The following is a 24290-nucleotide window of genomic DNA, read 5'->3' on the forward strand; positions in this document are numbered from 1 at the left end:
AAAATAAAACAACATCCAACAAATGAAAGTCTAGGACCAGACAGCCTCATAGGTGAATTCTACCAAACATTTAAAGAAGAGTTCATATCTGTTCTTCTCAAAGAATATTCCAAAAACTAGAAAAGAAAGAACTAGAAAGAAAAGCTTCCAAATACATTCTATGAGGCCAACATTATCCTGATAATAAAGCCAAATAAAGACACCACAAAAAAAGAGAACTACAGGTCAATATCTCTGATGAACATAGATGCAAAAATTCTCAACAAAATATTAGCACACTGATTCCAACAGTACATTTAAAAAATTATTTCCTGGGGTGTCTGGGTGGCTCAGTTGTTTAAGCATCTGACTCTTGGTTTTGGCTCAGGTCATGATCTCATGGTCATAAGACTGATTCCTGTGTCAGACTCCATGCTCAGTGGAGAGTCTGCTTGAGAGTCTCTCCCTCTTCCTCTGTCCCTCCCCCCACTCACACACATACTCTCTTTCTTTCTCTCAAATAAAGAAATCTTTAAAAAATCATTTACCATAAAAAAAATCATTTACCATGATCAAGTGGGATTGATTCCTGGGATGCATGGGATGCTTGGATGGTTCAAATGTGATATATCTATCACATCAACAAGAGGATAAAACCATATGATCTTTCCAAGAGATGCAGAGAAAGCATTTGAAAAAAAGTAAAACACACACGCATATAAAAACGATCAACAAAGTAGGTTTATTATCAACATAATAAAGGCTATATATAAAATACCATATATAAATAAAGGCCATATATAAAAAACCCACAGCTAACATCATCCTCAATGGGGAAAAACTGAGAGCTTTTCCTCTCAGGTCAAGAACCAGATAAGGATGTCCACTCCCAACACTTTTATTCAACATTTATTCAACAGCTGTAAGAGAAGATAAAGGAACAAAAGGTATCTAAATTGGTAAGGAAGAAATAAAACTTTCACTATTTGAAGATGAGATGATGCTATATATAGAAACCCAAAAGACTCCACCAAAAAACCACTAAAACTGATATGAATTCAGCAAGTTTGCAGGACATAAAATCAATATACAGAAATCTGTTGCATTTCTGTACACTAATAATAAAACAGCCAAAAGAGAAATTAAGATAATAATCTACAATTACACCAAAAATAATAAAATACCTAGGAATAAATTTAACCAATAAAAAACATACATTCTGAAAACTATAAAATATTGGTGAAAAAAATTGAACATGACACAAACAAATGGAAAGATACTCCATGCCCATGGATTAAAAGACTAAATATTGTTAAAATGTCTATACTATCCAAAGCAATTTATAGATTTAATGCAATCCCTATCAAAATATCAACAGCATTTTTCACAGAACTGGAAAAAGCAATCCTGAAATGTGTATGGAACCACCAAACACCCTGATAGCCAAAGCAATCTTGAAAAAGAACAAAAGAACTCGAGGCATCGCATTTCCATATTTCAAGTTATACTTACAAAGCTGCAATATTCAAGAGAGTATGGTAATGGTCAACTAATCTTCAACAAAGGAGCTATGAATATGCAATGGGAAAAAGTTTCCTCAACAAATGGTCTTGAGAAAACTGGCCAGTTATATGCAAAAGAATGAAACTGGACCACTTTCTTATACCATGCACAAAAATAAACTCAAAATGGATTAAGGACCTAAAGTTGAGATCTAAAATCATAAAAATCCTAATAGAGCACACAGGTAATAATTTCTCTGACATTGGTCATAGCAACATTTTCCTAGAAATGTCTCCTGAGGCAAGGGAAAGAAAAGCAAAAATGAACTGTTGGGACTACATTAAAATAAAAAGCTCCTACACAGCAAAAGAAACAATCAACAAAACTAAAAGACAACCTACTGAATAGGAGAAGATATTTGTAAATGAAAATCCAATAAAGGATTAGTGTCCAAAATACATGAAGAATTTATACAACTTGACACCAAAAAACAACAACAATAAACAAATAATCTAAATAAAAATGGGCAGAAGACATTTCTCCAAAGAAGACATCCAGATGGCCTATAGACACATGAAAAGATGCTCAACATCACTCATATCAGGGAAACACAATCAAAACCATAATAAGGTAACGCCTCACACGGGTCAGAATGGCTAAAATAAAAATACAACAAATAACAAATGTTGGTGAGGATGTAGAGAAAAAGGGAGCCCTTGTGCATTGCTGGTAGGAATGCAGATTGGTGCAGCCACTGTGGAAAACAGTATGCAGATTCCTCAAAAAATTAAAAACAGGACTGCCATGAAATCCAGTAATCACACTCCTGGATATTTATCCAAAGACTATGAAAACATTAATTCAAAAGGTTATATGCACTCCTATGTTTATTGCAGTATTATTTACAATACCCAAACTATGGAAACAGCCCAAGTGTCCACTGATAGATGAATGGATAAAAGAGATTTGGTATATATAAAATGGAATATTACTCAGCCATAAAAAAACAAAATTTTGCCTTTTGCAACAGTATGGATGGAGCTAGAGAGTATAATGCAAAATGAAGTCAGTCAGAGAAAGACAAATACCATATGATTTCACTCATAAGAGGAATTTAAGAAACAAAACAAATAAGGAAAGGAGAAAAAGAGGGAGAGAGAGAGAGAAAGAGAGAGAGAGAACTAGGATGAGCCCTGAGTAATGCATAGAATGGAATCAGTATATCACACACAGAAACTAATATAACACTGTTATGTTCACTATGCTGGATTTTAAATGGAAAAAAAACAAACAAACACTTGAAACTAGCATACTTTCTTCTCACCCAAGATATAATCAGTAGCTACAGTGCCCTAGCTCAGGGGTAGTTGTGAGAGAAAATGCCTCATGGCTTCTAAAATGCCTAATGGAGCTGAGATGGAATGGCAGTCTGAAGTTGAACTCCAAGTGCTCAAATGCTGAAGTGGCTGGTTTTTGTTCAAATAGGTGATACTACACCTCTCTTATGAACAGTGTTACTTGGCTTTTTTTTTTTTTTTTTTTGACCAAGGTCCACAATGATCAATATTCACACAACTTGCCTGTCTTCTGTATTGTGGTCTGACTGCCTCCAATTTCTTAGAGCGGTCAAGACTTCAAGTGGTGTACATTTTTACATCATTTGAAAAACGATGTAAAATCATTTGCACCCCTCCAGCTGCAACAGGAACTGCACTGCTAAAATTTCCCAACTCCTACTTCCCACCTCAAACTGATTCTCTGCTTAACATGCCTTTCTCTGGCTTATTTCCTATGCATGAAAGCTGGGTAATATGATTTAATTATATTTTGACTTTTAACAAAAAGTGCAAGTGAACTGTAGAAAACCACATATGTTACTCAAATTGCTGGGCAAGCAGGTCCAGGAAAAGTTCAACACTGAACTGTATGGTTCCATCTCTCGAGCCCTTTCAGAGTTGGGAGTCTTACTCAGATCACAGGTATTGTTGGTCCCTTGGTAAATTCACATCTCCCTTTATGTTGTGACTTCCCAGGAGGAAGTGTATTGGAAGGAGCACCAGCTCTTTTGCAACATTCCAGATGCCACTGGTGTAAAAATTTGATACAGATTTTAAAAATGTCATTTCTGGGCCACCTGGATGGTTCAGTTGGTCACGATCTCATGGGTTGTGGGATCAAGTCCCAAGTCAGACTCTATGCTCAGCAGGTAGTATGACTGACATTCTCTCTCTGACCCTCTCCCCACTCACTCTCTCTTCCTCACTTGCTAAAATAAATAAATGTGTCTTTAAAAAAATTAAAATTCAGAGAGGAAGCAAGATGGTGGAGGAGTAGGAGTCTGAAATATCATTAGGCCCCAGGAGTTCAGCTATATAGTTATCAAACCATTCTGAATCCCTACAAAATCAATAAGAGATAGACGAGAAGAGCAGCAATTCTAGGAAAAGAAAAGCGACCACTTTCTGGAAGGTAAGATATGTGGAGAAGTGAATCTGAGGCGACATACGGGAAGACAGACAGCAGGGGGAGGGGTGGCTCCTGGCAAGTGAGAGAGCAGTGGAGCACAAAATCAGAACTTTTAGAAGTCTGCTCCACTGAGATACATTGCTCTAGAGGCTAAGTGAGGGGAGGAACCCTTGTGGGGACAGTGTGGTCTCAGGACCTGCAGGGTCACAGAAAGACCAGGGGTGCCTGAGTGTGGCAGAGCCCTCAGGTATCAGAGCGGGGAAGCCGGTGGCAGAGACAGAGCCAAGGAGGGACTCTCAGCTTGGAGTCACCTTCAACTGTGATCCGAGGCACAGTTGGGCCACTGTTCTTCAAGCAGGGACCCCACTGTGGCAGATCCGGAGATAACCTCTCCTTCCTCCTCCAGAGGAGTGATGCAGGAACACACTGCAGGAATCTTCTGGGTTTGGAGACTCTAAATGGGACCATGCACCAGAGATAGAAACACTCCGTCACAGGCCAAATGAGCAAGGAATGTGGCTGGAGACCAGGGAGAAGGGAGGGATTGACTGATTTACTCTGAGGGTGCACTGAGGAGTGGGGACCCAAGCTCTTGGCTCCTCTAGGACCAGAGATTGGGAGGCTGCCATCTTCATTCCCGTCCTTCACAACTATACGGAAAGTATTCAGGGAACAAAAGCTACCAAGAGTGAACCCGAGCAGATTGCTTAGCTTGTCCCCTGGCAAGGGCGGTACAATTCCACTTCTGGAAAGACATTTGAGGATTACTGCAATAGGCCCCTCCCACAGAAGATCAGAAGACAAAGTTCAATAACCAACAAGAACTACGGAACTCCAGAGCTAGGAAAAAGCAACACATAGAATTCATGGCTTTTTCCCCATGATCCCTTAGTCTTGCAAAGTTAATTATTTTAATTTAATTTTTTCTTATTCTTTTTTTTAACTTTTCCTCTTTTAACTTTTTTAAACTATTTAATGTTATGTTTTTAAAAAAACACTTCATAAATTTTCATTGTTATAGTCATATTTTATCCCCTCATTGTATTTAAACTTATTTTTTTATACATATAGGGTTTTTTCTTTGAAATTTTGAGATACAATTTCTTCTAATAGATCGAAATATAACCTATATATAGGGCATGGCTTTGCTCTAGTTTCCAGCCAGATCACATTCTCTCCTCCTTTTTTTCCTTCCTTTTTCCAACCAACTTATCTTATCAATTCCTTTTTTAGAATTTCTTAATTTTCATCTTCACAGTCATATTCTATCCCTTTAGTGTGTTTACCCTTATTTTTGTGTATATGTATAAGGTTTTCTTTCTTTAAAAATCTGGGAGGTAGTTTCTTCTGAGACCAGAATACAGACAAAAACAAGTGAGTGGCTCTGTTCTACTCACCAGTCATTCATTCATATATATATATATATATATATATATATATATATTTAAATTTTTTCCCCTTTCTTCTCCCCCCAGCATTGGGTCTCTTCTGGTTTGGTTAGCATATATTTTTCTGGGGTCTTAGTCACTCTTTTAGCATTTTATTATCTCATTCATATATTCTTATCTGGATAAAATACAAGGCAGAAAAACTCACCACAAAAAAATAAAAAGAACAAGAACAAGAGGCTACCAATGGCTAGGGACATAATCAATATGGACATTGGTAATATGTCAGAACTAGAGTTCAGAATGATGATTATCAAGATACTAGCAGGGATCCAAAAAGGCATGTAAGATAATAGAGAATCCTTTTCTGGAGAAATAAAATCCCTTTCTGGAGAAATAAAAGAACTAAAATCTAACCAGGTTGAAATTTTAAAAAAAGCTATTAATCAGGTGCAATAAAAAAATGGAGGCTATTACTGTAGGATAAATGAGGCATAACAGAATATTAGCAATATATAAGACCAAATGACAGAGAATAAACAAGCTGAGCAAAAGAGAGAGAAAAACAACTAGTGGACCACGAGGGGAGAATTCGAGAGATAAGTGATACCATAAGACAAAACAGTATTAGAATAAATGGAATCCCAGATGAAGAAAAAGAGAGAGGGGCAGAAGGTATATTGGAGCAAATTATAGCAGAGAACTTCCCTAATATGGCAAAGGAAACAAGCATCAAAATCCAGGAGGTACAGAGAACCCCCCTCAAAATCAATAAGAATAGGTCCAAACCCCATCATCTAATAACGAAATTTACAAGTCTTAGTGACAAAGAGAAAATCCTGAAAGCAGCTCAGGACAAGATAGCATACAATGTAGCATACAATGATAGAAATATTAGATTGGCCACAGATCTATCCACAGAAACCTGGCAGGCCAGAAAGGACTGGCATAATATATTCAGAACATTAAATGAGAAAAATATGCAGCCAAGAATACTATATCCAGCTAGGCTGTCACTGAAAATAGAAGGAGAGATAAAAAGCTTCCAGGACAAACAAAAATTAAAAGAATTTACAAACACCAAACCAGCCCTACAGGAAATATTGAAAGGGGTCCTCTAAGCAAAGAGAGAGCCTGAAAGTAATAGACCAGAAAGGAACAGAGACAAAATATAGTAACAGTCACCTTACAGGTAATACAATGGCACTAAATTCATATCTTTCAGTAGTTACCCTGAATGCAAATGCACCAAGTGCCCCCAATCAAAAGACACAGGGTATCAGAATGGATTGGGAAAAGAAAAAAAAAAAAAAAAGAAAAACAAGACCCATCGATATGCTGTCTGCAAGAAACTCATTTTAGACCCAAAGACACCTCCAGATTTAAAGCGAGGGGGTGGAAAACTATTTACCATGCTAATGGACATCAAAAGAAAGCTGGGGTGGCAATCTTTATATCTAATAAATTAGATTTTAAGCCAAAGACTATAATAAGAGATGAGGAAGGATGCTATATCATACTCAAAGTGTCTGTCCAACAAGAAGATCTAACAATTTTAAATATCTATGCCCCTAACATGGGAGCAGCCAACTATATAAACCACTTATTAACAATATCAAAGAAACACATCAACCATAACACAATAAAAGTATGGGACTTTAACACTCCCCTCACTAAAATGGACAGATCATCCAAGCAAAAGATCAACAAGGAAAAAAAAGCCTTAAATGATACACTGGACCAGATGGACATCACGGATATATTCAGAACATTCCATCCCAAAGCAATAGAATACACATTCTTCTCTAGTGCACATGGAACATTCTCCAGAATAGATCACATCCTGGGTCTCAAATCAGGTCTCAACTGGGACCAAAAGATTGGGATCATTCCTTGCATATTTTCAGACCACAATGCTCTGAAACTAGAACTCAACCACGAGAGGAAAGTTGGAAAGAACTCAAATACATGGAAACTAAAGAGCATCCTACTAAAGAATGAATGGCTCAACCAGGAAATTAAAGAAGAATTTTTAAAAATTCACGGAAACAAATAAAAATGAATACACAATTGTTCAAAATCTCTGGGACACAGCAAGTGTGGTCATGAGAGGAAAGTATATACTGATACAAGCTTTCTCAAGAAACAAGAAAGGTCTCAAGTATACAACCTAACCCTACACCTAAAGGAGCTGGAGAAAGAACAGCAAAGGAAGCCTAAACCCAGCAGGAGAAGAGAAATAATAAAGATCAGAGCAGAAATCAATGAAATAGAAACCAAAAGAATAGTAGAACAAATCAATAAAACTAAGAGCTGGTTCTTTGAAAGAATTAATAAGATTGATAAACCCATGGCCAGACTGATTAAAAAAAAAAAAAGAGCAAGAAAGGACCCATATTAATAAAATCATGAATGAAAGAGGAGAGATGACAACCAACACCAAAGAAATACAAACAATTATAAGAACATATTATAAGCAACTGTACACCAGCAAATTTGACAATCTGGAAGAAATGGATGCATTCCTAAAGACATATAAACTACCAAAACTGAAGTAGGAAGAAATAGAAAACCTGAACAGACCCATAACCAGTAAGGAGACTGAGGCAGTCATCAAAAATCTCCCAACAAACAAGAGCCCAGGGCCAGATGGCTTCCCAGGGGAATTCTACCAAACATTTAAAGAAGAATTTATACCTATTCTCCTGAAACTGTTCCAAAAAATAGAAAAGGATGGAAAACTTCCAAACTCATTTTATGAGGCCAGCATTACCTTGATCCCAAAACCAGACAAAGATACCATCAAAAAAGAATTACAGACCAATATCCTTGATGAATACAGATGCAAAAATTCTCATCAAATACTACCCAATAGGATCCAACAGTTACATTAAAAAGATTATACACCACAACCAAATGGGATTTATTCCTGGGCTTCAAGTTTGGTTCAACATCTGCAAATCAATCATTGTGATACAACACATTAATAAAAGAAAGAACAAGAACCCTATGATACTCTCAATAGATGCTGAAAAAGCATTTGACAAAGTACAGCATCCTTTCTTGATCAAAACTCTTCAAAGTGTAGGGATAAAGGGTACATACCTCAATATCACCAAAGCCATTTATGAAAAACCACAGTGAATATCATTCTCAATGAAGAAAAATAGAGCTTTTCCCCTAAGGTCAAGAAGACAGCAGGGCTGTCCACTATCACCACTGTTGTTCAACATAGTACTAGAAGTCCTAGTCTCAGCAATCAGACAACAAAGAGAAACAAAATGCATCTGGATTGGCAAAGAAGAGGTTAAACTCTCACTTTCTGAAGATGATATATTACTTTACATGGAAAATCCAAAAGACTCCACTCCAAATCTGCTAGAACTTGTACAGGAATTCAGTAAAGTGTCAGGATACAAAATCAATGAACAGAAATTAGTTGCATCTATATACACCAACAGCAAGACAGAAGAAAGAGAAATTAAGGAGTTGATTCCATTTACAACTGCCCCAAAACCATAAGATACTTACGAGTAAACCTAACCAAAGAGGCAAAGAATCTGTACTCAGAAAACTATAAAGTACTCATGAAAGAAATTGAGGAAGACACAAAGAAATGGAAAAATGTTCCATGCTCCTGGATTCGAAGAACAAATATTGTGAAAATGTCTATGCTACCTAAAGCAATCTATACATTTAATGTAATCCTTATCAAAATACCAGCAATGTTTTTAAATAAATGGAACAAATAATCCTAAAATTTATATGGAACCAGAAAAGGCCCCAAATAGCCAGAAGAATGTTGAAAAAGAAAGCCAAAGTTGGTGGCCTCACAATTCCAGACTTCAAGCTTTATTACAAAGCTGTAATCACCAAGACAGTATGGTACTGGCAGAGAAACAGACACATAGATCAATGGAACAGAATAGAGAGCCCAGAAATAGACCCTCAATCCTATGGTCACCTAATCTTTGACAAAGCAGGAAAGAATGTCTAATGGAAAATAGACAGTCTCTTCAACAAATGGTGTTGGGAAAATTGGACAGCCACATGCAGAAGAATGAAACTAGACCACTTCCCTTACACCACACACAAAAATAGACTCAAAATGGATGAAAGACCTCAATGTGAGAATGGAATCCATCAAAATCCTTGAAGATAACACAGCCAGCAACCTCTTCAACCTCAGCCACAGCAACTTCTTCCTAGAAACATGGCCAAAGGCAAGGGAAGCAAGGGCAAAAATGAACTATGGGACTTCATCAAGACCAAAAGCTTTTGCACAGTGAAGGAAACAGTCAGCAAAACCAAAAGACAACTGAGAGAATGGGAGAAGATATTCACAAAAGACATATCAGATAAAGGGCAAGTACCTAAAATCAATAAAGAACTTATCAAACTCAACACCCAAAGAACAAATAATCAAATCAGGAAATGTGCAGAAGACATGAACAGACATTTCTGCAAAGAAGATATCCAGATGGCCAGCATACACGTGAAAAAGTGCTCCACATCACTCACCATCTGGGAAATACAAATCAAAACCACAATGAGATACCACCTCACACCAGTCAGAATGGCTAAAATTAACAAGTCAAGAAACGACAGGTGTTGGCAAGGATGTGGAGAAAGGGGAACCCTCCTACACTGTTGGTGGGAATGCAAGCTGGTGCAGCTACTCTGAAAATAGCATGGACGTTCCTCAAAAAGTTGAAAATAGAGCTACCCCACAACCCCCCCAATCAAACCACTGGTTATTTACTGTAAAAATACAAATGTAGTGATCTAAAGGGGCACGTGCGCCCGAATGTTTATAGCAGCGAAGTCCACAATAGCCAAACTATGGAAAGAACCCAGATGTCCATCAACAGATGAATGGATAAAGAATAGGTGGTATATATATACAGTGGAATACTATGCAACCATCAAAAAATGAAGTCTTGTCATTTGCAACGACATGGATGGAACTAGAGGATATTATGTTGAGTGAAATAAGTCGATCAGAGAAAGACAATTATCATATGATCTCACTGACATGAGGCATTTGAGAGGCAGTGTACAGATTGTACGGGTAGCGAAGGAAAAAATGAAACAAGATGGGATCGAGAGGGAGACAAACCATAAGAGACTCTTAATCTCACAAAATAAACTGAGGGTTGCTCGGGGCGTAGGGATAGTGTGGTTTGGTTATGGACATATGGAGTAGGGATAGTGTGGTTGGGTTATGTGCTATGGTGAGTGCTGTGAAATGTATAAGCCTGATGATTCACAGACTTGTACCCCTGGGGCAAATAATACATTGTATATTAATAAAAATAATTTTAAAAAATTAAAATTCATTTCATTTTTAATGAATACAATTTAATGAATAAAACTCATTTCATTTTTAATATCTTTTCAAGGACAAAGAAATGTGCGAGACAAACATTCTGAGTCCAAAACTAGCATCCTGTTTTATCTTGGAGCTCAAAAAAGCTGCCAGTCATGAATGTAAAAATGTAAATGTAAAATGTAAAAATGTAAAAATCACATGATTTTTACTTAAAATTAAATAGTTTACTGTTATGATTATAAGGAAACTCTACCAAGGTTCTTGCATCAGTTGGCATACCCTTTCATCACTCTTAGCAATATTAAGCGACCCCTGGCTCAGGACTATGTACCAAGTAGAAAAGTGTTCCTTAGTACTTACAGCAGGTCATAAAAATCTCTCCGTTGGCTCTATATCCATAATATCATCAATAAATGGGTCAAGTCCCTATTTTTGCCCCATCATCACATGGAGACAATAGCATGTTTGCCTTGAAAAGGTCTGAGCTGTCTTACTACATGGTAAGATGAAATGGGTGTTTAGAACATACCTGAACAAATTTATTCATCAAAAAGCATTAGTCTTTCTTTTAGGCACAACTCATTTAGTAGGAATGACTTACTAGTTAAATTCATGAAAAGCATCCTTACCTGAGAGGTGGAGAGTGTTTGTACTATTCAAAAAACTGAAAATATATTCTGTAAAATAGTCTGGGGAAGGCAAGTTTCTTTGCCCCAGACAAACACCTTGGAGGGACAGAGCGATGATTGTTGCTGCTAACTGAGGAAGTGTATTTTCATCAGCACCGTCACTGCTCAATATTCCAGATTTTTCCTGCAGCATTTTGGTTTCCATACACTGAAATCAGATACATAGTAAAAAGAAAAGTTTGAACCTCTGAAGTTACTTTAATTAAAATAGCTCTAGGATTTCCCCAAAAGACAAGAAATAGTTCTTTACCTTACAGAGGTCTGAACTGTTTGTAGGAACATGACTACTCTCATTCTCTAGTCTCAGAATTCTGTTTGGAAAATTCTTGTTTCTTTTATTCACCCTGACACTGGATTTTCTAACTCCCATCCTACTGGTCCTTATTTACTTAACCTTTCTCATTATTCCTTCAGAGATGGGTTTTCTCCAAGAAGATCCCTTATTCTTACTGTTCACACCCTTCCAGTTGGAGAATTGTTTCTCTCCAGCTTCAAGTAGAGCCTGCAGTGTAATGACTTTCAAATATATATTCCTGACCTTGACTTCATGCTGGCTCTGTTGCATTGTGTCATCATAGGCAACTTCTCTTTTCGCCCTTGCCTTTAGTTTCAAGTTCAATGTGTGGTAAGTGCAAATCAAAGTTAGCACAGTATGTGTTTTTGAACTTCCATTGAACCTAGGATCTTTTCCATGTGTACATCAATTTTCTTCAATGAAATTATGAGTCTCTGAAAGGCGAGACTCTTGCCTTGCATTCTACTAGAATACCCATTCACTCATTTAAACATTTATCGAGTGCCTATTGTGTGCCAGACACTACGCTAAGTCCATTACATTATTCTCTCTTTTCATTCTCCCAGAGCTCTGTGCAGTGGATACGCTTTACACAGATCACTGGATTGATAAGTGAGTCCCAGTGTACACTCAGATAGGACTCCGTAGCCTAAGCTCTTAAAAACTCTTCCTCTTAAATGTAGAAATAAATGGAAACACAGGATGGTGATGGGACTTTCATATCATTAAAGTGAGTTCCACAGCATAGTGCTTGGGATAGACAGGTAAGGCTTTATTTAATATTATCTCTGTTATTTGTAACTGGGTGACCTTGGGCAAAATGATTAACTTTGCCAACCTTCATACTCTTTATCAGTAAAAAAGGACAATGCTGTCCACCACAAAAGTTATTAAGATTAGATGAGCTAACACATGAAAAATTCTTAATATAGTAGTTGGTACATAGGACACAGTCAGCTAGTCTTCGCTACTATTATTGTGGGACCCAGTGTCTAGCTGTGCATCGGATAGACAGTAAACCGAAGAAGGTGACAAGAATCTTATACTCAGTGCTATGAAAACTTTTCCCCTAAAGGCTCCAGGGAAGCCATTAATATTATAAACAAAAGAATAATACAATAAGGTATGTTATAGAAATGTCACTCTGGTGGCAAAGTTGTGAATAAATTGCCAGGGCTGGAATTTAAGAGCAGGAGTATAGTTAAGAAGTTATTGATTAACCCAAGGTATTTCTTGACCTCAGATGGTAGCACTAGAGATAGAAAAATGGATGTATTTGAGGAATATTACAAAGGATTTGGAAGAAAATATGAAGGAGTCCGAAGAGTTAAAAATGGCTCAGGTTTCTGGGTTTGTCAAATGTAGGACGGTAATACTATCCGCTATTCCCTCATTGAAGAGTCAGGGCTAGTGGAGAAGTCTGTACAGATCCCTGTTTATTCATCATGGAAACAGCCAACACTAGAAAGAACAGAGAGAGGTGGGAGCAAGAGATTGAGTCAAGGAGATCAACAGTAGTTGGACAAAAGAGAATGAAGGACTGGAGGGATATTAACATTCTGGGCCACTAGGGAGGATGACTACATTAGGGTCCTCCAGTGCAGAGCTGTTTGTTGATGAGCTGGTAAAGGCCCACCTAGAGCACCTGTTAGTGGCTTCACCTATGGAGGCCCAATCCTGTGTAGATCAAAACCTACCTGTTGGTAGTGGTGGGCCTGGTCTACCAGCACCTTCTGTGACCTCACACTCTCTAGTTGGAGACAGTGGCATCCTCCAGTGAGAGGCCAACTGGCCTTCTATAAAAGTCTGGGTTGACTTGACTAAGGATTCCTAAGGGAATTCCAGCCCAAGTGAATGGGTTAAAGGATGACATTGCCATCCTCCAGGAGACAAAAGCTCTAACGCCTAACAACTCAACAAGAGCTCTTAATTCTTGACTGAAGAGATGGAGAAAGAAGGCCTACACATAATATTGAATTATTTTATTCTGCTCTAGGAATGTTTAATCTCACATACACTGGAAAGCCCAGGAATTTGCAGTTATGTGTTGGATAACCAGAAATCTACATTGAACATATACACACCATCTGCTTTTAAGTGCTGGGTTTTCATTCCCACTTTATCTGCATCAAAAGGCAGTAACAGATGGGATGACTAAAATCCTAGTGGCTAATTTGAACCGATCTTGTATCATATTGATGTTGCACTGAAGAAATTATATGTGGGCCTATTTCCTTATTTAAGCAGAAACTGAATTCCAGAAAGGAACCCATTTTCTCAATTGGAAGTGGAAACAAAAATATGGCCTTATTTTGAGATTCATGAGATGAGAGTTACCAGAGTGATGCCCACAGTCTTTAAGAAGCAGTCTTTCCATCTGTGTGCCAATCACACGAGAAATTAAACATTTTTACGACAAACTGGAGGATATGTTTGCTGGTCGTTAGGCCACAGCATGATTGCACAGAAACCTCTGGGCTCCCAGGAGCCAGAATTTGAGGTCCAAAATCAAGTATACCTACATATGTCCCTGTAGACTGAATGACTGTGTCCCCCTCATTCAAATTCATATGTTGAAATCCTACTACCTACTGTGACGGTATTATGAGGTGGGGCCTTTGGGAGTTGACTGGGTCATGAGGGTGAAGCCATCATGCACGGGATTAGTGCCCTTATAAGAGAGACCCCAGAGGGCTTCTCTACTCCTTCCACCATATGAGGAGATGGTATCTTTTTGAACCAGGATGGGGACTCTCGCTCGACTCCAGAACTGTGAGAAATAAATTTCTATTGTGTAGAAGCTCCCCAGTCTATTATATTTTTGTTACAGCAGCTCAAAGACACATGTCAATGAAAAATTCAAGAGGAAAAAAAAAAGATTCACAACTCTCTTCAAACTGTACAGGTGGTTGCACAATTCTTTAAGAAAATGTGGCTTAAATTTTTTTTCATTTTTTAATATTCAGAGCACTTTATCCACTCAGACTTCCCACTGCAAAGCTGATAAAGGTAATTGAAAGGGCCACCTTTTGCTGGAACAGTAATGAAGGCCAGAAGGGACCAAGAGCCTGGTTCCTCACCGTGGGAGCCCTGAGAGGAGAAAACCATTTCCGGAGACCCCTGGAACAGAAGCAGCAGGAATCAAAAGCTGCAGAAGAGATATGGTCTGGGCTGACGGTCATGAATAATGCTTTTTGCAAGCTGTTTCTCTGGTGAAGTAACTAATGATAAATTCCTCTCCCTCAAATGGTTCCGACTTCTTTTTCCCTGGCCAGAAGGCAAGGCAAATAGGCACGGTGCCCTCCCTGACGTGGGTCAGTCCTTGGAGACTGATCAGGAGCTGTGAATCACTCACTTTCTTGTTCAGGAGAAGAGGCTGCCCTGTCACCTGGCTTTCCTGCCCACCCACCGACCCACCCACCCACCTTCTGGCTAGAACTCATTTTACAATCATTAGTCATCCCATCTCCCCCTTTTATACTCAGAATTTTAAATGACATCACTTAACATCCCATAACTAAAAGCCACAAAGCCCTCTCTTAAGAGTCCTTGACTGTCCTAGGGATAAAAAAGTGACAGGAAATAAGGCTCAGGGACTGTATCTCAGGAGCAAAGCCAGCTGGCGCCTTGGCCCTTCTTACCTGGCTTCGAGAAGTGTCAAAGTACTGCCTGGTGAATGCCAAGATATCTTCTGTCTCATTCTGTGAAAGGAAATAGGAGTCTTCGTCCTGCCTGAGGCTGAGGAGGCTGTGTAGGTAAAATTTATACTCTCGATTACTCATGTTGAGCTTGGAAGAACAGATCTCTTCCTGATGAATAATGTAATAGAGGAGGAGAAGGGAAACTCTCTGGACCACTTCCTCTCGGAGCTGCTCCTCAAAATCTCCCCCAGCTATTAGTAACAGGGCATCTGGTTCAAAGCACTGTTTCAAAAACACAAAATAAAACACAAGTAGAAACAAAGCTTAGTGAGTAGTCCTAGAACACTAATGACCACCCCTTATTATTTTATGAACAATAAGGAAAGGCGGGCAGCCCCAATAGTCAGCTTCAAATAAAATAATTCAGGTTGGACTTTCATACATCAGGGATGCCCTCTTGGGGAGCCCTTACTCCCAGAGAGGAGTTCTTCTATCTCCAGTTCTCCGTATGTTGCCTGGAGTAAAAGCAGTTGACTCTTTGGCTTTTAAAGGAATGTCCCCATTGCACTTAGAATGAAATCCACGCTCTACACAACTTTCTCATCAGTCTGGCTCTTGCCTACCTCCCAGCCTTCCCTTCCCTTAACCTCTTCCCACCTCTCGTTAACATTGTTCTGCCCCTGTGATTTTCCATCAGTCCCACCAAGCTCCTTCCCACCACGCATCAGGTCTTCTTCCCCCTCATTTCTCAGATCTAGCTTAAAGTGACACCCCCTCGGGGATGCTTTCCTGAACACCCTCTCTAGAATAGGAAATCCCAAACCCTGCCTCACGTTCTCCAGTTTGGCGCTGTTCCATGGAAACAGGACCCAAGCCACAGAGGTGAGCCACATGTCACTTTAAATTTTCTAGTAGCCACATTTTAGAAAGCGAAATTAACTTTAATAACGTATCTAATACTGTCCCTTTTTGAAACATACATGCAAAGTAAGATTGCTTCGACATGTCATCCAAATTTTTCAAAATTATTCATGAGCTATATGACATTCTTTTCGTCAGATTAAGTCTTCAAAATCTGGTGTGCACTTTACACCTCCCAGCAGGTCTCAATTCAAATGAACCACGTATCAAATGCCCAGCAGTCATGTGGGGCTAGTGGCAACCTTAGTATAGAACAGTTTTATTTTCTTTGTGGCCCTAGTATTCTAAAATTGCTTTCTCTCCATGTTTATTTTCTCTCTTCCCCCGAGAACAAGTGGTCCATTGGGCCAAGTTTTGTCTGTGTGCAGTTCTATCCTCAGCATCAAGCACAATGCCTGGCTCTTAGGAGGTGTGAAAAGCAATGATGAACACCATCTGCCTTGCCTTTACCCTACCTAAGAGAATTGCCTAAAAATACTTCCACAATGATTTCTTTGTTTCACACACACAGCCCGACGCCCGGCTCAGCTCATCTGGGACGTTTACACGGCAGAAGGTGTTTTGGGTAATGGGATGGGACGATGGGAAAAAAAGATACACACAGAGTTGTGGAAGGGAAACTCTCCTGACAAGACAGGAGCTGCCTTACTTCAAAGATGGTGAGGCACTCCTAAGAATTCTCCTGGGAGGGGGCACCTGGGTGGCTCAGTGGGTTAAATCCTCTGCCTTCGGCTCAGGTCATGATCTCAGGGTCCTGGGATCGAGCCCCACATTGGGCTCTCCGCTCAGCTGGAAGCCTGCTTCCCCCCATCTCTCTGCCTGCCTCTCTGCCTACTTGTGACCTCTCTCTGTCAAATAAATAAATAAAATCTTGGAAAAAAAAAAAAAAAAAGAATTCACCTAGGATACCAGAAGCAGCCCATGGCATAGCCTCAGCCTCAGAGTCAAGGCATGAAGGGATGCCTGTCCTGAGCCCCAGAGGGATTTTTTTTCCCCCCACAGAAGGACAGTTTACTAGAATATCTTTTAATTTACTCTCTGAGGTGGAAGCTTCAGGCGTCCTAATTCCACGTGTGCTGGGTGGCCCACCTGGGAGCATCTGGGACATACTGTCTGAGTCAGGAAGAAACATGTCGTCTGTCTCTAAAGCAAAGCATTTGTCACATTCTTCACGAGCCATACAGATTCCGTTCTCGCCCCAGCTCAGCTACCCCGGGATAAGAACTCAGCAAACAGGCTTCCCAACAAGACCAACTCGATGTGGCTATAAAGCTTCACCACTGAAACCAACCCAGCCCTTTTCAGTTTCTTGATTAGCTCACAAGAAAAGTTCATGGGTTGGTAGCTGTTGGCAGAGCTGACACCTTAAGACTTAGGGAGGTGAATCAGTTGAAACAAAAGTGTAATCAAGCCATGTGTCCAGGACACTGCTAAGCACCTTAGGTATTCAAGCATTCCCCAGTACATATATCTAACTGGTGGGATGTCTGGGTGGCTCAGTCAGTTAAGCATTGCCTTTGGCTCAGGTCATGATCCCATGGTCCTGGAACTGAGACCCATATTAGGCTACCTGCTAAGTGGGGTGTCTATTTCTCCCTCTGCCTGCTGCTCCCCCTGCTTGTGCTCTGTGTCTGTCAAATAAATAAAGTCTTGGAAAAAAAAAAACCTAAATCTAATTGGTTCTGGAAAAAAAATGTGGGTGGCTCAGTGGGTTAAGCCTCTGCCTTCGGCTCGGGTCATGATCTCAGGGTCCTGGGATAGAGCCCTGCATTGGGCTCTCTGCTCAGCAGGGAGCCTGCTTCCCTCCCCCTCTGCTTACTTCTCTGCCTACTTGTGATCTCTCTCTCTCTGTGTCAAATAAATAAATAAAATCTAAAAACAAAACAAAACAAAACAAAAAAGAAAGAAAAAAAGGAAGAGGAGGGATGTGGCCTGGGGCAGCAGAGATTAGGACGAGATATGGTTTGTGAAAAGCATAGAATGGGGAAGGTAAATTGATTTCTGACTGAAAATGTTTAAATAGTAGTGGAACATCTCATTCTGTCTGATGAGAGATTTCCTTCATCTCGAATGAACAGAAGTTCCCTAACCTTGCTTTAATTTTCTGACGCCTGCTTGAATAAAGCTCCGTGGGGAATCCAGTGACCGTGGACTGACAACATTTTGCCTTTTTATGATATTGGACTTTTAAGAAGTTACCTGTATATGGAGGGCAGCAGCTTGAGGAAAGATTACTCTTGGGAACATCATGAGATCTAACAGACACTGACAGGACAGAAAGCTCTATGGGGTGCGTGGGGGACTGGACTTTCCAATTCATCATCACTAGATATGTTGTTCGAGCTTTTAGCAGTGGCTGGGTTGTGTTTGGGAAATGATGTCTAGTAAAATTTTGCAAATACTTCCACCTCATAGGCAACAAGATCCATCTAAGGAGCTAACTCGGGTGAAATGATTCTTTGTTAAAGAAGAATGGACTCATTCAGGAATAATCCATCGATTTTCCCTTTGATTTCTTGTCAGGTGGAGGCAATCAGGTTTCAAAGGGAAAACAAACAGATTCTGGATTCCTATAGTCAAATCAGATCACCTTCCCCAGCCGCCTCATTTAGTTTTGTTCGTTGCTGATGCTAGGAAAGCCTCAGTGACAAAAACAATAGGAAATCTTTCTTCAGCATTAACAGGGCAGTTGTCATACTTGTAGATAAACTTAAAAGATTTTAGATCCAAAGGTGCTTAAGTTTGATTATTGTTATGGATAAATCCACTGGCCTTTTTCAAGTTCTGAGATTTTTACAAGGTCTCTTTTGTAGGGGGGGGTCTTATAATGGACTCTAAGAGGGAAATTATATTTCTTCTTTTTCCTGCCAAACCAAGAGTTGGAAGAATGTTGGCTGATGGCAGGTACTGGCTTTTTGTGGGTCTATACCAGATTCCGTGATATTTCTGACTGACAGAGATAAGTCTTCCTGAGATAAGAAAAACCTGTTAGATCAACAAGATAGACTTTGAGCTGTTCCCTGTTTATCCTGGGACAGAAATGACAAATGGGGGAGGGAGCACTGAATTAAATGAAGGACCTTAAACCTGTGGTTCTCCACCTTGAAGATTTCTGAGAATCTTCTAGAGATCTTGGATAAAACCCCCAAGCCCCTGGGACGGAGGGCGGGGAAGTCTGGGGACAGGGCAGGAAGGGGATGCTGAGGATTATCTCATTTCTCACCAGCACCATTCCAGGGTCCCTGGGAAAAGAGGATGGACATGTCCATGATGTACAGGAAATGTGAGGGGACAGAGAGAGCTTGAGCTGTTGTGCCCCAGCTCATGGCGATGTGGTCCTCACACACAGCTCCCTGAGGAGAGAACCAGCACTGGGGTCTTATAGATGAGGGAGCTGAGGTTCAACATGTCCTAACAACTAGAAGATACCAGAACAAGGATTTGGACCCAGTGCTGGCTAACCCCAGACACTGGGTTCTTATCCCTTCACCATGTCTGGAATCCATGTAGGGTCATGGTTCCCACCATAACTGAAGTGGAATTTATTCACTTAGAGTTACTTAATCCCTCATTAAATTCATTAAAACTCCATTCTAACCTTCTCATTAAAAAAAGTTAAAAAGGCCATGATCAGGCAAGACTATCCATTTTCAAAGGCTAAAGCTTGAATGGATTTATTTTTAAATGCACAGTGTTCTCGGATACTGCAGATTGATTCTCACACACACACACACACACACACACACACACACACACACTCATTCACTCAGTTTTTACCTAAGCATGAAATAAATTCGGGTACCTTTTTTTTCTCCTCACAAATTTAAGACACCTACTTCCTTCTTTTTTTCCCAGACATTTAAGGATATGAACTTAACCCCTTGCCCTCTTTTTACCACAGAATTTCTTTCTTTTCTTTTTTAAGATTTTATTTACCACAGAATTTCTAATACAAATGCTGCCTCTAAATGGACAAAGTCTCTAAAAAGACATAAGAGATTCAAGAACGAGCTGAAGCCCTGTGGTTTGTGCCAAAATGTGATTGTTTGTCAAACCAACAGAACACTGTTTCTCCCTGGCTTTTTTATGAATGACAAGGAGAGATTTCATGGGATCCTCGCTTATGGGGAGCTCAGGTGAAGTGTAGCTCTCTGAGCAGGTTAAGTGGAAATTCGCCCTTTTTTTTCTTTTTTTTTCCTTTCTTTTTTGTCTTTTCTTTCTTTCTTTTTTTTTTTTTTTTTTTTTTTTTTTTAACCTCAGTCTTTTCCACAGAGAAAGAGCTGCAGCAAGAGGGCTATTCAAGACAAGGGTTTCACTTCCTAGGAAAGGAAATAGCTCAAACAGAAGCTAAATTGGTCAAATGCTTGGAAATGTCACAGAAAACAAAAAGTGCAAAACAATTTCTCCACCCCTCAAAAAAACCAGGAGAACAATTTTGCGTGTTTACATTCGTCCTAGCTAGACTAATATTCAACCAGCCTTAATAAGGCACTTTATGTCATTAGAGGAGAACATTTCCCTGAAGCAAATTCTCAGAGGACATTAATAAGATATGACTCGGAGTTATTTCCATGGGGAAGTCTTATGTTGCTATATATATAAATTAATGTCATTACAGATGAGTTGCCCATTTTAACACATGTTTTCTCTGGGACCCTTTGGGAATTTCACTAATTATCAAATTATTTATTGTTTGCACAGAGCAGAGAAAAAATTCTATTAGTAAGACCCTTCTGTCATGAAAAAGAAAGAAAGAAAGAAAAAAACAAACACATATACACACACAAAAAACAAAAAACAAAACACTTGGCCAGGAAATGTTTCCCCTAGAATGACGTATGATTGAGAAAGTCTGCCAAATTTTTTTCTTCTCTCTCTCTCTCTTTTTTATTTTTTTGGCTGGAGGCAGTTATTTGCTTATTTATTTATTTATTTGTAGGTTCATTCTGGGGAAAAAAAATCTCGTCGATCAGGAAAGGGATGGTGAATGGTGTTTTTGTTTGTTCTTGTTTGCTATCCTCTGACAATATGGGCTCCTAACTCTGTGGGTCCCCCCTCCTTGATGGAGACTTTCTGGTTTTACGTTAAATGCTGACTTTGCATTAAGGTGGATTTTACATGAAAGCAGCCTGCGGAGGATTTTTTTAAAAATTCCATTCCAGGCAAGTTAAATCTCTTCCATGGAGAGAGGAAGAAGCCCCAGCATGGTGTTTGGGGAAAGCTGCCCAGACAACACTGAGGAGCGGGCAAGGTTTGAGGGCCGCGGGGCAGACCAGGGGAAAGCTGGGAGCCCAGCCCCGCAAGCCACAGGCTTCATTTTAGCTCCATCTACAGCACTTCTCTTCCCCAGGTTAGATGTGTGTTTAAAAAAAAAAAAAATTACTTATTTTAGAGAGAGAGAATGAGCAGAAGGGGCAGAGGAAGAAGGAATCTCAAGCAAACTCCACACCTCAGTGCCAAGCCTGACATGGGGCTCGATCCCATGACACTGAGATCAAGACCTGAGCTGAAACCAAGAAACTGAGACTCAAACCAACTGCCTCACGCAGGCGCCAGTCAGATGTGTCCTTTCTGAGAGGATGATTATCCAATTCATGAGCGACCCACCACGCAACATTCTAGAAAACACCAATCAACACCCAGGATAAAGTACCTCAAAAATTCAATGTTAGAAAAATATCTTATCACTATCATCCTGCTCCCCCAAACGAAGAGCATCTAACCAGTGAAGCACAAGTTCTCCACAACTACAAAAAATAAAATAAAATAAAATAAAATAAAATAAAATAAAATAAAATAGTAAATCAGAAAGAAGAGAGAACTAAAGGCTCACACTTGCAGCTAAATACCTCTCCATGAGCTGGAGGGTTGCAGAAAGGCTTCCAGAAACTTTACCGTTTTAATAAATGAAAATTCCCCCTGTTTTGAATTGCTGTATGGAGGATGCTGAGTGAGTGGCTCGCAGTACCCTAGCTACGGGCGTTATGACACCGCAAGGCACTGCACCCCTGGGTACCGCGTCCTGATTTTCCTTCAGCAAAGTAAAGGGCTGGAGAAGCCATGGCCCTCTTTGGAACACACCCCAGTACCTGATCCCATATCCTATTGCACTAACCAGACTGCAATCTCCTTGTGTTCCATTTCTCCTCCACGGGCAGCCAGTTTTCTCCAGCAAGGTTTTGACGAGGCTTCTCGAATGGTTCAGGGGTGGAGGGTCATCAGCAGACAGAGCTCGTAGTACTTCCCTCAGGTGGTCGGGGCTCCAGGGGCCACTGCTGTCCTGCGTGGAGGGTCTTTCCGTCTCAGTAGAGGGAACAAGGCCGAGGAAAAGGAACACGGGCACCCCCAATATTGGAAGCTTTGTCCAGAAGCACATTTCCACCCTTCCTTTACCTGGAGACCCTGTGTGATGGAGTCGGGTGGCTTGCTGTCGGTGTAACTTGCAATGGGAGGAACTTCTGTGGTAAAGGGAAAAAATAAAGGCTTTAATTATTCTGCCTGCGACGTGTTTGAAAGGATTCATTAATGGGGTGGCTAAGCTGATTTGCAATGGTCAGCCGGTTCTGAACGGCAGCAGGGGACAAGGGTGTGTGTGTGGGGGTGTGTGTGTAGGTCATTTATAACTGCAAACAGCAGGCAATGCTCAGGGCTGTGGACTTAGTTCAAACTGTAGAACAGCCAAGAAGTTTGTGTGATTGCCTCTCTCTAAACTCAACAGAGGAACTGAATTAGGAAGAAGTTTCTCTCTTCACTCTGTAGGTGGTACTAGTCCTAGGACCCAGACAGGAAATACACTGTTTTTTTCCCATCCTAGAGTAGAACTCTCATGGCTGGGTGGTCCTCATTGCTCAAGTAAGTAAATAAAAAATAAACAGAAAATACATTTCCATAAATTACCATATCACATGGAATGGGACGGTTTTTGTTAAGGAAGGATACTAGAAGAAAACAGTCACTGTTCATTTTCATTTTTTAGACACTGGTCATTTTTAAGGTTTTAGTTTATTAAAAGTACCAACTAGCAGAAAAAGCCCAGGGTTTCAAGACCTCAAGAGCCGTCATAAATCCACAAACTCAATGGTCACTAAAGGCATGAGGGACAACTTGAGAGCCAATCAGCTTTCTGCAAAAAAAAAAAATAATAATAATAACAATAAATAATAAAATAAATATAATAATAATCACTTCACCCGATTGCCTAAGGAATGCAAAATGTTAACAGCATCTCATGTCAGATCTTGGCCCAGAGATAAGGTAATAATGACTGTGGGGTAGTAGAGGGGATATTGGGATTATTTCTATGGTTAAGAAAACAGAGAGTTTAAGATTCTTATGTTAGCATTTAAAAAATGACAGAGAATGAGACAAACATTTCTAAATGTGGTGCTTACCGTTAGGAGAAAGATAAATGATTATTTATCTGGAGCTCCGTGGCCTTTTAAATCTTGGAGAGTACTTTGTGGTTACAAAGTCCTCTGTTTTTAAAATTCCTTGACTGTGCACTGGAAGCTGGAGAGGATTATTTCAACCCAGAGAGGTTTTCAGTTGCTATGGAGAGGGCTGCTCTGGGGGTAACAATGAAGGTGGATAAAAATGAGAACTTTTTGTCTGGCAGATTTTCAGGAAAATCAAATAAAACTGGCTGGTGAACCTGACTTTTTATATCAGTATTTATGAATGCTCTTAAAAGTCAAAGAAAAACTTAGAATTTCTTACAGTCCCTTGCCTTTTAAGGGACACATCTAGGTCAAAGGATTTTACCTTGCAGAATGGAAAGGCTTATAGTGTTAGAGCAAGATCTTTTTTTTTTTTTTTCCCCTTTCCAGTTGATTCTGTAAGTGTTTTAGCCACACTCAAGCCAAAGATTTGTTGAAAAGATAAGCTCTATAAAACCCTTCATTACATAAGGTGCAGAGGTTTAAAAGACTTAAGGCATTCGAAAATCCATAAAAAAAGGTCTTCAAACAAGAAGAAAAGTATTTGTTGGAGGCATAAAGTTCTTACCTGGGAAGTAAGAGAATCGAAGTGGGGAACCTGAATTAGCCTATATATGTTCTGATCCCAGAGTCTGCAATA

General features: G+C 39.7%; 1 protein-coding gene across 4 annotated transcripts in view; it reads right to left on the reverse strand.

Moving 5' to 3' along the window:
* Positions 1–23736, reverse strand: part of SLC39A12 (solute carrier family 39 member 12) — a 78633-nt gene extending 54897 nt beyond the window's left edge. For 2 of the 4 annotated variants that reach the window (XM_032880885.1, XM_032880883.1), the window contains exons 1-4: positions 23606–23736; positions 22330–22672; positions 15294–15575; positions 11298–11505 (exon numbers count right to left, since the gene is read on the reverse strand). In XM_032880885.1, the coding sequence (XP_032736776.1) occupies positions 11298–11505; positions 15294–15575; positions 22330–22590 (751 nt within the window). In that variant the 5' untranslated portion in view covers positions 22591–22672; positions 23606–23736. The remainder of the gene's footprint in view (positions 1–11297; positions 11506–15293; positions 15576–22329; positions 22673–23605) is intronic. The other 2 variants (XM_032880886.1, XM_032880884.1) reach the window with 1 other exon arrangement.
* Positions 23737–24290: the final 554 nt, after the last annotated feature.

The sequence above is a fragment of the Lontra canadensis genome, unplaced genomic scaffold, assembly GCF_010015895.1.
Source record: "Lontra canadensis isolate GAN:19392208 unplaced genomic scaffold, GSC_riverotter_1.0 scaffold72, whole genome shotgun sequence".
NCBI lineage: Eukaryota > Metazoa > Chordata > Mammalia > Carnivora > Mustelidae > Lontra > Lontra canadensis.